Here is a 17,372-nt window from a genome sequence, read left to right as displayed (position 1 = left end):
CGAAGAGCCCGAGAACAAAACGTTCCACTGGGCCAATCTCGCTACCTGAGTCCGCTTTTGTAAAAGGGAACACAGACTACAGGCCTGTGGGCGGTGCCCAGCCCCTAAGCACTGAAGACACGACCCGTGCCTATCAGTGAGCGAGATGACCCGGGCGCACTGGGTGCACTTCTTGAAGCCGCTGGGAGACTTCGATGTCATGGGCGGAAAAATCACGCCGGCGAGATCAAAAGTCGAAATGGCGGAAAAGGCACCACAAAAACAAGGGGAAGAAAACTTCGACCCGAGACCTAAAAGCGGCCTACCCCGACGACGAAAGAAAACTTACCGGGGCGAAAAACTGGAAATGTAGGAAGGAAAAAGACCAGAGGGTCTCCTTCCAGACAGAGTTTTTTTTTTTTTTTTTTTAACACGAAGTAAGAACGACGCGCAAGGTCGACTTTCCGGGGCGCGACACGGCGAAAACACGACCGTACCGAGCGCGGACAAAAGAAGACTGACGAACACGAGCCGGTTTGGGCGGGAGGATGGCCGCGCATGGGCGCGCGAGGACTAGCAAAGGCCTTTGCTAGTGAAGTTTCCGATTGGAGGGGCTGCCGTGGACGTCGCCCATCAGTGAGAACAAGCAGCCTGCTTGTCCTCGGAGAAAACTACGTTAGAAATGTACTCCTTATCTTCCTTGACTTATCTGCTGCATTTTATGGGGTTCATCAGCCTTGCATCTTTCTGTAACTGCTCTTCCTTGGTTTAAATCTTACCTAACAAGGTCATTTTTGATCCACTGGTCTCAGAAATCCTCTTCACCCAAGTCCTTCTCTTCTGGTGTCCCTTGGAGATCCATCATGGGAATGATGCTTTTCAACATTTTTTAACATCACTTGCATTACTTATTGAATTACTTGGTTTCATACTTTGTTTTAAATCTGTGCTAACAATATTCACATTCTTGCTCCTCTCGATCCACATTCCTCCCATGCTACAGCTACTATATTTTCTATATCTCTTCTAAGTTGCTGATTGGTTATATGTAAATGAAATGAAACTCAATATAATGAAATCTAATGCAAATATCTTTCCCTCACGTACATCAGCTATTATTCCCCCTGCACCCAGCATTCATGGAATACAACGTCCCCTCAGAGTGACTTGGGGTCATATTTGACCATGTGCTCATGCTCCACAACCCAAAATTTCCAATACTGTCACTAGATGTTATTTCACTTATCCACTCTATTCTCGAATTCCCCTCTCTTCAGATTCTCCTTCTTGCCCTTATTATTTCTCATTTGGATTACTGTAGTTCATTATATCATGGTCTACAATTCACATAGCTCAGCCGACTCCAACTAATGCAAAACACAGCTAAAAACATACTGTATGGTATGAACATGTCTCCCTACTTTTATATCCAGTTGTTTATAAGATTCCCCTTAAGATTTTTGTTGTTGCTCCCCAGGTCTTCTATTCTGGTTTGCCGTTCTTTCTTTCCAGCCTCCTCATCCTATACTCTCCACAATGAATTCTTTTTTCCTCTCAGTATTATCTTTTGACTGTTCCTTCCCATCATCAGATCCACCCTGATTCTACCAGACACTCTACTGGACACACTTGTTTCAGTATATTTGCCCCACCCCAATCTTCTGGAACAACCTTCCTCTACATATTAAAACAGAGCCTTCTTTTAATAAACTTAATTCGTTCCATAAAGCCTATCTTTTTTCCAAGGTCATTCCACAGGCATAAGTCTTCTCTCCTTCCCTTTTAGCCTGCTCTTCATTTGCCGGTGGCAGCATGATGTCTTGTATCCTCTTCCTTCCTCCTAGGCTCCTGTTTTGTTTAAATTGTAATCCTGCCTCATGTTCTTTTCTTTGTGTTTTCATCATGTTTGACTCTTGTTTTACTTCATGTCACTCACTTTCACATTTTACTTTGCAAACCACTTAGACATATGGTTTTCCTTTGCAGTATATCAAATAAAACTTGAAATCTGAAACTTCTATACCTTGTGCACAATTCCAGGTTAGCCCATGGAAGAATCTTTTCCTGTGCCTCCTTTTTTCATATTAATAAAAGCTAATACAAATGACAATGCCCAGGTGTTTCGTAGAAAAATAAATTGTGCTTCTAACAAAATCTCTTGGTGTGGCTTCAGCAGTCTGATATGCACTTAGTGACCTATAGAGGCTCATTTTCAAAGCACATAGACTTACAAAGTTACATATGTTACTATGGAACTCTGTAAGTCTTTGTGCTTTGAAAATGAGCCCCATACTGTAACAAGAAATATCACCAACAGTATTTTTTAAATATCTCTACAAGCATGTTAAGATGTTAGCTGAGTAAATCTTGCTTATCATTATCGGTGAGGAGTTGAGAAGAATTGAAAGTTTGTAGGCAGAGCAGTTTGGTAGGAAGGGACCGTGTGGGTTGAAATTTCTTATCCCATCTTTCCATTTTTTGGGTAGATGATTGGAAGTGAAGTTGCATCCAGGTACTCACATTACCTGACTCATCTTCCTCTAGTGTGTGGTGTGAGTGAATCCATAGGTTTATTCCTAACTATATAAAATGAATGACTTACTGGACAAAAAAAACCCACAAGCAACCAATTATCGATCATTTGATTTGTAGAAATAAGTTTGATATTTTGTTCATTTTTAAAAACATGGATGAAGACGTAAACCTACCGGCTGATATTCAAAGCAATTTAGAAAGGCATCATAATCTCCTGCTCACTTAAATCACTTTACCCCGATATTCAGCAGCACTAAAGCTGAATATTACCTCTGACAGGCCCCTGAAAAAGTGGGCAGATCAGGGGTGGTATGGAGGCAGCGTTAGGGAGGAGACAAGGGTTCTGTGGGTGCCAACTATGTTCAGTGCGGGGACCCACATAGCTAAGTGAGTTAATTTAGGACAGCTCAAAAGCTGTGGGCACCAGTACTGAACATCAGCCAGAACCCAAATAACTCTCTTTTACCTTTAAAGCCCCCCTAATCCTCTCCCAGGCTTCCAAATTAGCCCATCCCTCCCTTCTAGCCCTCCCCCCAGCCCACAGGCATCAAAAGCCCTCTCCTTCACCCCACCCCCACTCTTCTTGAGGCCTTGCTAAGGTCCTTTCTCTAGGCCTACCTGATGTCCCTGATGGTCTGTGGGGGTCATTGGAGCAGGCGCAAAGCAAAGGGCAGCCACAAGGGGGATCTGCTCCTGCCCCAAACAACCCCATGCACCAGGGACATCAGGTAGACCTGGGGGGGGGCTCATTTGGGGAAGGGGAGGGCCTTTGATATCTGTCAGCTGGAGGGAGGGGGCTATTTTGGAGACCTGGGAGGGGATCAGGGGGCTTTAAAGGCAAGAGAGTTATGCGGGTCTCAGTCGATATTCTTCCGGGGCTGCATAACTGTTATGTGGGCCCTGGCTGAATATCGGCTGGGACTCGCATAGGCTCTGGCAGCCAACCCCATCACATTTATCTCCCAATATTTAGTGTTGGTGCACGGATGTGGCCCGAGACTGAATATCGGGGGTTAATCTAGCAAGCGACAGTAAGCTTTTAAACAAAGACTAACTGCCACTGGATGAATATCACATGGCTTGTAATTATACTTTAGTTATGGGCTGTTGTTGTCATCGCTTGACCTCAAGGGAAGTGCACAGGAAGATAAGGACAGGCTGGGATGGGAAATGGACAGTTGCTGAATGCTGGAGGATCATGGAAAAGAAAAAATAGGCATATACATGTTTTACTTTGCATTTTTATTTATATTTTTTATTGCAACCCACACTGATGCTTTCTGAGATTTGTAGGTCATCAAGTTTTAATAACAAAAAATAAATACTGCTTCCAGGTGTTTCATAGTAAGGTAAAATGTGCTTCTGCAAAGTCTCTTATTAAATAAATGTCGCCACACAGGCTCAGTATTAATCTAGAGGCAGGCATGCATATGGTGACCTATCTCATACATCACCAATACCTCTGAATTCATGTTAGGGACTGCCAGAAACACACCAGATATATACACGGTGATAATCGCACAATAAGAAACAGTACAACAGCACTTAGGAGATAATTATCAAAAGGATTTTCCATGGGTAAATAAGTATATACTAACAGAGAAGACTCCCTTTAAAAACTGCAAGTAAAGTATTCATGCTGCCAACTGCACATATACTTTCCATATGGGAGAAAGGAGCACCTTAGGGGGCAGGTCCAAACACTAATCCCTGGATTCTATATACGGTGCTGATCCAAGATGCGCACCCAACTGAACTGGTTAATAAGCCAATTAGTGCCAACAATTGGATGCTAATTGGCACTAACTGGCACCAATTTGAATTTGCACTCATATCTTGCTATGTGCTATTCTATAACAACGTGCGCCCAAATTCCAGAGAACACAACCCAAAAGGGGATATGGCCATAGGAGGTGCATAGGCGGATCAGGGGCATTCCTAAAATTTACATGCAGTTATAGAATACTATGGAAACTGGGTGCCAGGAATTATACCTGGTTTCGACAGGCGTTAAGTCCTGGCGCTCAAATTTGGTGCCATCGGCACTCAGTGGTATTTTATGGTTAAACCTTTTTATTAACATAAGAACAGACAAAAACAAGCCAAGAACATTTTCAGAACATATAACCATCGAAGAACCCCATCCTACCCCCTCCCCTTTCCACACACATAGACCATATCATGATAAAGTAACAAACACTACAGCTAGAGATTTAACAAATAGCTATGCACCCTGGAGGACAAAGTCTGCCAAAGAGGCTCCCACGTTTCCTGAAAACGCCGGCACACCGGTGTGTCCCAGCTGTGGATGCAACTGTGGGCCAACTGTATTTGCACTAGGAGTTGCATATGCCACCAGCGGTATAGTGGTCTTAAAGACCGCAACCAACTGATCAAAATAGTCTTTAGACCAAAAAAGATAGCCTCATAGAAAAAAAATGTTTAAAGCCTGGCAGAGTAAGGTTCGCAGTGGAGTAAATACCAAAGAGAATTAGTGGGTCATAATGCACTGTACAATACCAATTATGTTCTATATCCCTCAAAATTAACTTCCAGAAAGACTGCACCACCCCCTACAGTGCCAAAACGTATGACCCAGTGTAGCTGATGGTGCTGCACATTTAAGACAGATGTCTTGGTTCTTAAATCCTGCCACAAAAGCTCTGTGCAGGGGAGATATGTAATCTAAGAGCAAACTTATACAAAGATTCGTGGTGCAACAATTTAGGCAGGTGGAGAATAAACACTTGTACCTGGTCGTCAGATACAACAGAAGTAAGATAAGTCAACCAGAGCTGGGCCAGCAGTGCATAATTAATATCAGGTGTTAGTATCTTTTAAATAACAGTGATGGAACCATAGGGACACTGGCATCTGAGAGCCCAATGTAAATGCATCAGATAAAGTTTCTTGCACATCTTCAGTAAGATCCTGCCACAGTAAAGATGAAATATAATGCCTGAGCTAAAAACAGGCAATCTGATGATTAGCTGAAAGACCATGGGCATGCCATAAAACATGGAATGGCTTCAATCTGCTATCCTCTGTGACCACATGAACTAAATAGCGGATGTCATTTCTGGTCCAAATATGAAATATAGAATTACCCTGCCCTGGAGGGTTGTCACACAAAGATAAATAAGGGGTCTCAGTACTATTTTATAATGGGTGCTCGAGTGTCCATTACAGAACAGAATTAAGTGCTGATTTTTTTTCAGCACCATTTACAGCCCTAAGTGCAGAAACTGTGCCCACTTTCCACCTTTTTACCCATATACTTTGCATCTTCAAACTGCATAGAATCAACAGTTCCTGGGGGGTTAGCCTGCTGTGGATATCCAAAGGGAAAAGTCCACACGGGAATTTCCCTTTGAAAATGAGCTTGCAGAGAGTCTGAAAATTTGCTTCATAGTTTACATACAAAATAATATACATCAAGACAAAAGGAAACAAGGGGAAATTAAGACCAAACTCACAATGAACTCAATATTTTGAAAAACAAGGATGGCACTGCAGCTGTAGCAAAGCAGAAACTACCACAACTAAAAATTTCTATTCAAACAAAGGTAAAACAGTATTTTACTTTTGATAAAATGTATTTTAGGTGGAGAAAACAACTACCGTGGTTGTAAGCTCTTCTTGTTTCTGGCAATGAGAGGCTTATTTGAACCAAAAGCTTTAACACAAATGAATGAGTTTCAAAGGCCTATTTGAAAATCTGAATCCTCAGCAGAAAAAAAGAATATTCAGAATGGGCTTCTGCTCAGCAACACCAATCAATGCTGCGGCTGAAGGCAGTTTACAGTAGCGAATGAAGTCCTTCTTGGACTATTATTAGTATTGATTGTGCCCTGAACAAGATGTTCTCAGATGTGAAATGTGCCGTGTCCAGGGATATTTTGGCATTAATTTGAAACTGGAGTATAAGGCTGTTTTCACTTCCAAATTGCACGCAGTTCATGTCAACACTAGCCAAAGGGTTCTTTAAAAAGCACTGATCCTTCTCTTTGACGTAGATGTGCCAAGCATTTCTAAATTAGCAGTCCATCTACTTTAATACAGCAGTGTGCAAAAGTTTAGACACCCCTGAATCAACTGCTACATGGAAGAGTTAAACACACAATCTTTCTGCAAATTTTAAAGCATAATTACTAGTTAATTACTGATTTTAACAGACTGAAAAAATAATAAAAACTTGAATATGGCACATGCTACAGCTAGAACACTATTCCAGTTCATTACTGCTTTTATTTTAGAAAGTTGTTAATAAGGCTACTACTACTACTACTACTATTTAGCATTTCTATAGCGCTACAAGGCATACGCAGCGCTGCACAAACATAGAAGAAAGACAGTCCCTGCTCAAAGAGCTTACAATCTAATAGACAAAAAATAAATGAAGTAAGCAAATCAAATCAATTAATGTGAACGGGAAGGAAGAGAGGAGGGTAGGTGGAGGCGAGTGGTTACATGTGGTTACGAGTCAAAAGCAATGTTAAAGAGGTGGGCTTTCAGTCTAGATTTAAAGGTGGCCAAGGATGGGGCAAGACGTAGGGGCTCAGGAAGTTTATTCCAGGCGTAGGGTGCAGCGAGACAGAAGGCGCGAAGTCTGGAGTTGGCAGTAGTGGAGAAGGGAACAGATAAGAAGGATTTATCCATGGAGCGGAGTGCACGGGAAGGGGTGTAGGGAAGGACGAGTGTGGAGAGATACTGGGGAGCAGCAGAGTGAATACATTTATAGGTTAGTAGAAGAAGTTTGAACAGGATGCGAAAACGGATAGGGAGCCAGTGAAGGGTCTTGAGGAGAGGGGTAGTATGAGTAAAGCGACCCTGGCGGAAGATGAGACGGGCAGCAGAGTTTTGAACTGACTGGAGAGGGGAGAGGTGACTAAGTGGGAGGCCAGCAAGAAGCAGATTGCAGTAGTCTAAACGAGAGGTGACAAGGGTGTGGATGAGGGTTTTGGTAGAGTGCTCGGAAAGAAAGGGGCGGATTTTACGGATGTTGTAAAGAAAGAAACGACAGGCCTAAAAATGTAGTAACTTCTTAGATCTTCAATTGCAACCTTTTCGGCATTGACTACGAATATTCAGCAGAGATAGCCGACTATCTCATGCAGTCTGGCTCCGAAATGTTACTTAACCAGCCAGCGGCTGTTTTTGGCCAGTTAAATAGCTCTGAACAATAGCCAAACTGTCTTTTCCAGAGGACAAATTAAGGCAATATCCATAATAAGAATGTGCATAGAACAAAACAATTTCAGTTCTTTTTCAGTTTAGGCATTTCCCCAAATGTTCAGGCCCTTTTGGTTCATTTCATACATTTTATATGTTCTAATGTGCTTTACTTAGTAGGTTAATACACATTAAACTGATTTAGCACCTATTAGATTCTTTTAAGACATGGTAATGAACTGATATGCATTAAAAATGCAAATCTCTAGTGCATAGCAAAAGTGTGTCCAAGTCCAAATCCAATTTATTTGATAATCCACAAATATAGCAAAACATTAAGCAGTTTACGAAGTAATTAAAATATAAGGGAAGGAGAAACTTGACAAAACAAAAACAATAGCAATAAAACCAAGCTGACAATAAAAACTGACATATACAAAAAAACAGAAATAAAAAACAAGGGAGGGGAATGTGCAATTCAAATTTCAGGAAAGGTGGGAAAGGAAAACACAGAAGGGAGGGATCACATGCCACCAAAAAACTGGTCCAAAAAAAACAAAGTTGAAACTAAGAAATTATTCTCGGGACACATTTGGGAAAGCCAGAGAGAAATAATATGCTTTCAATTGTGATTTGAATTTAGGAACGGAAGGTTCAAGCCAAAGGTAAACAGGAAGCATATTCCACAGGGTAGGAACTACTACACTGAAACATAAGGTTCTGTTGGTATCCAAATGAACCTGCCAAAAAGAAGAAACAGATAAGAGGTGCTGATTAGATGAGCAAATAACCTTACTAGTTGAATATGGGGTAAGAAGGGAAGCCAGAAAAGTTAGACAGCCGCCAAGGACAAGAAGTTTGTAAGGGATCTTATACGAAACTGGAAACCAATGTTCAGCCATAAGAAATGCAGTCAAATGATCCTATTTCTTCTTGTTGTAAATAAGTTTAACAGCAGTGTTCTGAAACAGCTGAAGTCTGTGTATTTGGGTATTAGGAAGCCCAGCGAGTAGTGAGTTGCAATAATCCAGTTTACATAAAACTAGGGCATGCAAAAGAATATGCAATGAAGAAGGTTCCAAGAAAGAATGGCTAGAGTGTATCTGCCCGAGAGTGAAAAAACAAGAAACCACCTTAGAGATGTGAGCATGAAAGAATAAAGAACTGTCAATCATGACACCAAGAATTTTAGTAGAAGACCTGTCTGGGATGGAAATACCCTTAATAGTGAAAACAGGAAGCTGATTTTAAGTGAGCTACTGAAGCATGTAAGGGATTATAAGTTTGATATTAATCTCTTTAACAAAACAGCTTCACCATTGATCTTAACTGTGAGCTGTTAAAGTTGCATATCAGTTATAACAGCAGATTCACTACAACAGGCTGCTGTTATGCTGCCCCTTTGCTAGAGAGAATTGATAAGTTCATGGTTTCAGAAGTGGAGGACTAGCCTAATGGTTAGTGCAGTGGAATTTGATCCTGGGGAGCTGGGTTCAATTCCCATTGTAGCTCCTTGTGACTCTGGGCAAGTCACTTAACCATCCATTGCCACAGATACAAATAAGTACCTGTATATAATACGTAAACTGCTTTGAATATAGTTGCAAAAAAAAAAAACACAGAAAGGCAGTATATCAAGTCCCATTCCCTTTCCCTTTTATACTAGTGTCTGAATTATTTTGACTGGTTATCTCACTAACAGGTTCTTTTTTATTTTTACATTTAGTCAAGTAGGTGACACAGATTGAATACACCGTTTGGGTAGGCTTTGCTTTCTTCTCCAGCATTTTTTATTGCCTGAATACATATCTACATATATTTATGGCTTTTATTGGTTTGTGATTCAGATTTAAGTGCTTGTTTTTGTATTTATATTTTTATAACAACATTCATATGTACTATTTTGATAATTTAGCTTTGGTGGTGTTTATTTTTATTTGAGTTATCACATTTTAAATGTATATACTTTCAATTGTCTTTCATTTACACTAGCATGTTTTTATGCCTGACTGATTATTATGATTTATACTAATATATACGTTTATTTGTTACTAGTTTTGCATGCCATGTTTGACTAGTTGTTTTATTAAGTTGTGGTGAATAAATTCCTTGGACTTTTTCTTGGTGATATGTTCCTTCCCTTTCCACTACTATTAATATTGCTAGATCCCAAATGTGTAAAGCTGCTCAAAAGAAGGGTGTTTGTTGTGCTACATAATCCATGATTGTCTATCAGAACTAGACTGCATCCCCCCTCCCCCCTCACTGAATAGGTCAGGAGAGGATATTCAGCAGCATTCATATGGAAAGTACTGCTGAATATGCTCTCTGACTGTTGCAGTGTATCTGGGCAGTGCCTAAAATGATCTGAGGGCAGGATCTGGGCGGAGTTGGGAGTTATGCGAGGACCAGTGATATTCAATATCGGCGCCCACATATCTTACTGGAAAATTAGACCTGCATAAAAGTTATGTAGGTACAACGCTGAACTTGCAGATATCACCACTATGGTAGCTGGATATGGCCCAGTACTGAAACCTGCACAACTTTAATTTGGCTGAGAAATCTGGCAACTTCAAATAGCCATCAAATATTACCTAAATATCTTGAGAGTTTCTATTTTGAAAAACATACCTTGTCCATTAGTTTACTTGCATGGAGGTTCAGGCTATTGAAGAATATTTTTTTACTTAACAAATGCATTTCTTCAATTGTTGTTAACAGTGTAGTTGCACTGTTTCCTATGATTCCACTGAAAATTCAAACACAGACAATTAAGTCAATTTTAACACACAATCACTTAAATAATTAAACTGGCTAACTTCAAGACTGTGGATTAAAATTCTACTTTTCAAATGACTTCCCTCCTGAGTAGCCAAATTCAACTACTTAAGTTCAAAAGAGGTGGTTCAGAGGCAATTTGGGAGCAGGCTTACAACTGAATCAATTAAGTTCCTGTTTACTAATGCTTTGCATGCGATAATGACGTTTTTATGCAACAGACAATCACATTATCAGGAACAATCACAAGCTAAGCTTTAATAAAGAGTGGCCTTAGAGGGGAAACTTTAAAGGTACTTCTGTGGATTTAAAAGTCTTTTACAAGCAGAAATAAGCTTTCATGAAAATTGTACTCCTGAGATGCGCATAAACTTATGTGCTGTACGTAAGTTTACCCGAACCAAGAGGTGGAATAGGGCTGGGGAGAGGCATATAGAGGGAGATTCTATATATGGTGCCTAAAATTCAACACAGAAATCGGTGCCAACCAAGAGTATTCTATAAGCAGCACGTACATTTAGGCGCACTGGGCCATATTCTATAAGTAATGCGTAAATTTCAGAATGCCCACAACCACACCCCTTTTTGCCCATGCACATTAGAAGTTAGGCGCAGTGCATTACAGAATACACTTAGCGAGTTGTGTGTGTAAATTTTAATTATTGCCAATTAGGGCTCATTATTGCTTGTTATGAGCTATAATAGCATGTTAAGCCAATTACGTTAAGTGCATTGTTATAGAATACGCTTAGATTCTGGCACGGATCTTTAGGTGCGCTATATAGAATCCGTGGAATATTTTATAAAATATATGCGTATGCATATAAAATGAGTTGGGAAATCTGTGTACACTAAATAGCACTAAATGCAATTGTATTTCCCATAGGATAATATTCAAAGGGAAAATATATACGAACTTTCCCAGGTGAAGTATGTATAACCTATGCATATATCTGAAGCATACGCTAGGCAACCTCTTAAAAATTACACCCTCAATGTTGCTTTTCAGAACTAACTGGCTAAGTTTAGATGCTCAACCCTGTAAATAGCAGACATAAATTAAATTAATCAAAATTTGATTAGAAACATAGTATCATAGTACAGTGCACTCCATTTAAGTGCACGTCGGATAAGTGCATGCTCTGTTTAACTGCATGCCATACTTCGTTCCCGTTTTTGGCACCATCAATTTCCATAGGGACAAACTTCGGTTTAGCGCACCACTGATAAGTGCAAGATTCGCTTATATGCATGGGTTAAGACCGCTCCTCTGCAGAAAAGACTCCGCATAAGCACATGCATGGAATATGGAAGCCGATTGGTGCCAAAGGGGCGATAAATTTAAAATCTCGTTGGTTAACTGCCACAGGCAGAATAAGCAAAAGAATGTTGTTAGAGTGTACATTGGAGTCGTCGTCGCGCAACTGTAAGACTTTAACACTGGCTGAACGAATAGAAGTTCTTAAAAAATTAGAAAACAAACAAAGTCAAGCATCTATTGCTAAAGAATATGGTGTCAATCCCAGTCAAATTTCACGTATCCTGAAGCAGAAAGACCAGCTTCTGGAAGACTGGCAAAACAATACAAATCCACAATGGAAACGGGCAGGAAAATTTGAGGATGTAGAAGATGCTCTTCTTCGGTGGTTTTCTCAAGTTAGGAGCAGACAGTTTCCTGTCAGTGGTCCACTGCTTATGGAGAAAGCTAATCAGCTAGCTGAAAGTCTTGGACTAACTGAATTCAAAGCCACTGTTTGTTGGTTGGAAAGATGGAAGGAGAGGAACAACATAAAATTCAAGAAACAGCATGGTGAAAAACAAAGACGCTGATGACTTAGGTGCTGAAAATTGGGTTGTTTCAGTTCTTCCTACCATCGTGAACGAGTTTGCAACTCGTGACATTTTCAATGCTAATGAAAAAGGTCTCTACTGGCGAGCGATTCCTGATGGAACACTTGCATTCAAACAAGCCAAAACTACAGGAAGTAAAACGTTGAAGGACCGACTGACTATCCTCCTTTGCTGCAATATGGATGGGAGTGAGAAGTTGGAACCACTCGTCATTGGAAAGAGCAAACAGCCCCGTTGCTTCAAGAATGTTAAGCGACTTCCTGTGTCATACGAGGCTAACGCAAATTCATGGATGACTGGGGAAATTTGGAAGCAGTGGCTAAAGAAGTTTGATAGAATGCGGCACAAAAGCGTCAGATTTTGTTGCTTTGTGATAATTGTGCTGCACACAGTGATGATGTCAGGCTGTCTAACGTCAAGGTGGTCTTCCTGCCACCAAACACTACTTCTCTGATCCAACCTATGGATCAGGACATAATAGCCAATTTCAAAAAAACATTATCTTGTGCTACGTCGTCTGATGAGCATTATGGATGACCAGACTGGCAAGGATAAACGTGCTGTTGAACTGGCTCGTAATCTATCACTGTTGAATTCCCTACATATGCAGAAAAAAAGCCTGGAATCATGTTACACAGGCAACCATTGTGAACTGATACAAGCGGGCGAGCTTTGTTAGGGATGTGGAGAGGGACGAAACAGATGTAGCTGTAGCAAACGCGTCAGATGAACAGGCTATTGAAATCCCAGCCGGTGTTACTGAAGAGAAGTTTCATCACCATATAGCTGTTGATTAAGATCTACAAACAGCTGACGACAGCACTGATGTCCAGATATGCACCTACACGCAGGCAACGACTGATGATGAAACAGATGATGAAATGAGCAGCGAGGCACATGCTGACGAAATTCAACAACCTCCTGTCACTTTTGCAAGAGTGCTGGAGAGTCTCAACACCGTACGGGCCTATCTGGAGGCCAATGGATGTCAGTGCTATGACAGTTTTTACCGTCTGGCAGACGTAGTCTATGGAACTCACAGACACAAGAGTGTACAGAGGACTATGACTGATTACTTCAAGTAAGCCTAACGTCAGTTAATGGAGACTGTATACTGTACATATAATAAACAGTACTGTACATATGTTTATCAGATGTCAAGCTTCTTTGGGTCACAATGGTTAAGTGCACGCTCTGGTTAACTGCATGTATTTCTTTGGTCCCAGACCCTTGCACTTAAGCAGATTGCACTGTATTTGATGGCAAATAAAGACCCATATAGTCAGTCTGCCACTCCGTGCAGGTTACACTCTGTCAATTATAAAACATTCATTGTCAATCCTTGATTAAACCAGCAGTCCAACAACGTTGTTAACTGACATTTTATTCCCTATCAACCTTAATGTATCTCCCTTCCCCACACAGGAAACTTTTCAAATGATAAACTAGCTGGATAGTTTCCTCTGAAAATCTTACTAAAGGTAACAGCTTAAAATTCCCCCATTAGTTTTGTGGTTCAGACATAAAGGAAAGGGCTCATATCACAATAATAATATAAGTTGAAGCCTATATTTCATAAACAATTGCAAAAGGTATGTTTTTCTAATTGAGTTTATTCTTAGAGTATTCTCTGTAATTTAGTGAGCAGGATGGGGGGATAGGAGAAGCTTAGGAGGCAGGTAGTGCCCTGTCTTGGAGCTGCCACAAGAGGGCGCTCTGGCTCCCTGGTTTCCCTGTTCAAGCTAACATAATTAATTAGTAGCATAATTAGTTAATTGGTGCTAAATAGTACTTAATTGGAGCAGCAGCGTAGCCAGACCTGCCATTTTGGGCGGGCCCCACATTAACCTGGGTGGGCTGTTCCCAACCCCACCCCTACACAGTAATTTTAAAATATTCCCTCCCCCCCCGGCATTTTCTTCTGTCTCCCTCGGCCTACCTTGGCAGCGCTTTCTCCCTTCGCCATCCCCTCCCTCTCTTCTGACGGCTCTCCCCGTCTGCGTGGTCTGTTTATTTTTAGTCCTTGAAGCGCCATTCTCCCTCCAGCACCGCACCGGCGATTCCGATAGCCTTTTGCCAGCGTGCGTCGTCGGGGACGGGGCCTCTCAGGCGCGTCCTGAGGTGGGATGCGCCTAAGGAGAAGCCCCGCCCTCGACGATGCACGCTGGCAAAAGGCTATCGGAATCGCCGGTGCGGTGCTGGAGGGAGAACGGCGCTTCAAGGACTAAAAATAAACAGACCACGCGGACGGGGAGAGCCGTCAGAAGAGAGGGAGGGCGAAGGGAGAAAGCGCTGCCAAGGTAGGCCGAGGGAGACAGAAGAAAATGCCGGGGGGGAGGGAATATTTTAAAATTACTGTGTAGGGGTGGGGTTGGGAACAGCCCACCCAGGTTAATGCGGGGCCCGCCAAAATGGCAGGTCTGGCTACGCTGCTGCTCCAATCTAATCTAAAATGACACTTCTAACCTGCTAATTCCCTAAAAGGGTCCAAAACGGCTTACAACTTTAAAAATCTTAATGTACTAGTAAAAAAGGCCCGTTTCTGACACAAATGAAACGGGCGCTAGCAAGGTTTTCCTTGGAGTGTGTATGTTTGGGAGAGTGTATGTGAGAGTGACTGTTTGAGAGTCAGAGTGAAAGTGTGAGTGTGTGAGAGAGAGAGTGAGTCTGGGTGTGAGTGTGTTTGTGAGAGAGTGTGTGTGTGAGAATGAGAGTGTGTGCAAGTGTGTATGTGAGACACAGTGTGAGAGAGAGTGTGTGTGTGTGGGCGAGAGAGAGAGTGTGTGTGAGACACAGATTCTCTGTGAGAGTGAGTGTATGAGACCAAGCGAGTGTGTGAGTGACTGTGTGGCACATAGAGAGTGAATGTGATACAGTGTGAGACAGAGTGTGTGAGAGGGAGAGTCAGAAAGACATTGTATATGAGAGAGAGAGTGTGAGCCGTGCCCTCCCAATCCATGGCCATCTGTCCCCTGCCCCCTCCATTCATCCTTTTCCAGCAATTCCCCTATCTCCCTGAGCCCTGCCCTCCCAATCCATGGCCATCCATGTTTCTCTGTCACCTGCCCCCTCCATTCATCCCTATCCAGCATTTCCCCTCTCCCTGAGTCCTGCCCTTCCAATCCATGTCCATCCATGCTCCTCTGTCACCTGGCCCCTCCATTTTTCCCTATCCAGCATTTCCCCTCTCTGCCTGAGGCCTGTCCTGCAATCCATATCCATCCATGCCCATCTGTCCCCTCCATTCATCCCTATCCAGCAATTCCCCTCTCCCTGAGTCCTGCCCTTCCAATCCATGTCCATCCATGCTCCTCTGTCACCTGGCCCCTCCATTTTTCCCTATCCAGCATTTCCCCTCTCTGCCTGAGGCCTGTCCTGCAATCCATATCCATCCATGCCCATCTGTCCCCTCCATTCATCCCTATCCAGCAATTCCCCTCTCCCTGAGTCCTGCCCTTCCAATCCATGTCCATCCATGCTCCTCTGTCACCTGGCCCCTCCATTTTTCCCCTATCCAGCATTTCCCCTCTCTGCCTGAGGCCTGTCCTGCAATCCATATCCATCCATGCCCATCTGTCCCCTCCATTCATCCCTACCCAGCAATTCCCTCTCCCTGAGTCCTGCCCTTCCAATCCATGTCCATCCATGCTCCTCTGTCACCTGGCCCCTCCATTTTTCCCTTTCCAGCAATTTCCCTCTCTCCCTGAGCTCTGCCCTCCCAATCTATGCCCATCCATGCTCCTCTGTCCCCTGCCCCCTCCATTCTTCCTTTTCATGTAATTCCCCTCTCTTCCTTCCATGACCCCTCCTCGCATCCATGCTCCTCTCTGTCCCATGTCCCAGCCTGGCCCGCCCTCTTCTTCCCCCCCCCCCTCCTCTTCGCATCCATGCTGTCGTTTTTTCCCCTGCCCTCCTGCTCCCAGTGTTCAACTTTGCTGCCCACCCTCTTCTATCCCCCCAACATCCCTTTTCTTTTTTTTTTTTCTTTTTTTTTATTTACCTCCGTGGTGGCGGTTCCGGCAGCGCAGCGTCAGGGAAGGAGGCGGCGCTCCCGACGTCTAGCCTTCCCTTCGCTGTGTTCCGCCTTCTTCTGACGTCATCATTGACGTCAGAAGAAGGCGGAACACAGCGAAGGGAAGGCTAGACGTCGGGAGCGCCGCCTCCTTCCCTGACGCTGCGCTGCCGGAACCGCCACCACAGAGGTAAATGTAATATAGTAAAACGCACCGTGCGTGGGTGCGATCCGTTTGTTTTTTTTTCTGCCCTCGCGATCCGTGTGTTTTCCCCGCCCTCGACGTCATGACGTTTGACGCGAGGGCGGGGCAGAGACGGCTGGGTGGCTTCACACCACGAATGCCACGAACCCCACGAACCCTTCAGGGAGTGTTTTTTAGTGACTTCAGAACGTTGTCCTCATTAGAACGTTCACGGTGCGTTTTATTATATTAGATTACATACACTTAATAAAATTAAAAAATAGATACAAAGATATCTTAATGTATATATACACTTAATAAAACTGATAGATAGATACAAAATCATGTCTATTTAAACATCTAGGGGCACATAATTCTTAAAAAGAAAAGTTTTCAAATACTTCCAAAACAGCACATAAGATGATTGAGTTTTAAAACTAGATGGTAACTTATTCCAAACTTGGACAGCCTAATACGAAAGATTCTAAAAAGTTTTGCAGAATTCTATCTCACTTCAATTAAGGACCAATTAGATAGAGCTCAATCTAGAGGAATAGGATACCAAAGGAACAACCCTGCAATGATGTCAAACCAAACCATATCTTAAAATTAATACAAGATTTTAAAAATAATCGTGCCTGCAACGGAAACCAACGTAGTTCCCTCAGGAGTGGAAAACGTAATCAAACTTATTCACTCCAAAAATCATTTGAGCTGCCATATTCTGTAACAGTTGCAGATGATTCCTCAATTTTACTGATACACTCAAATACAGCACATTGCAATAATCCAACTGGGCAAAAATGAGACTCTGAACCAACAGCCTGAAGTGATATTCATGAAAATAAGACTGAATAG

At 42.5% G+C, this 17,372-nt stretch overlaps 1 protein-coding gene across 1 annotated transcript in view; it reads right to left on the bottom strand.

The window, feature by feature from the left end:
• COG6 (component of oligomeric golgi complex 6) overlaps positions 1-17,372 on the bottom strand; it is a 217,686-nt gene that overhangs the window by 51,402 nt on the left and 148,912 nt on the right. Inside the window, exon 13 of the mRNA XM_030200417.1 lies at positions 10,321-10,438. Coding sequence (XP_030056277.1) covers positions 10,321-10,438 — 118 coding nt within the window. The remainder of the gene's footprint in view (positions 1-10,320; positions 10,439-17,372) is intronic.

The sequence above is a fragment of the Microcaecilia unicolor genome, chromosome 4 (assembly GCF_901765095.1).
Source record: "Microcaecilia unicolor chromosome 4, aMicUni1.1, whole genome shotgun sequence".
Lineage (NCBI taxonomy): Eukaryota > Metazoa > Chordata > Amphibia > Gymnophiona > Siphonopidae > Microcaecilia > Microcaecilia unicolor.
The sequence above is the reverse complement of the archived record's forward strand: the minus strand, read 5'-3'. Positions and strand labels throughout refer to the sequence as shown.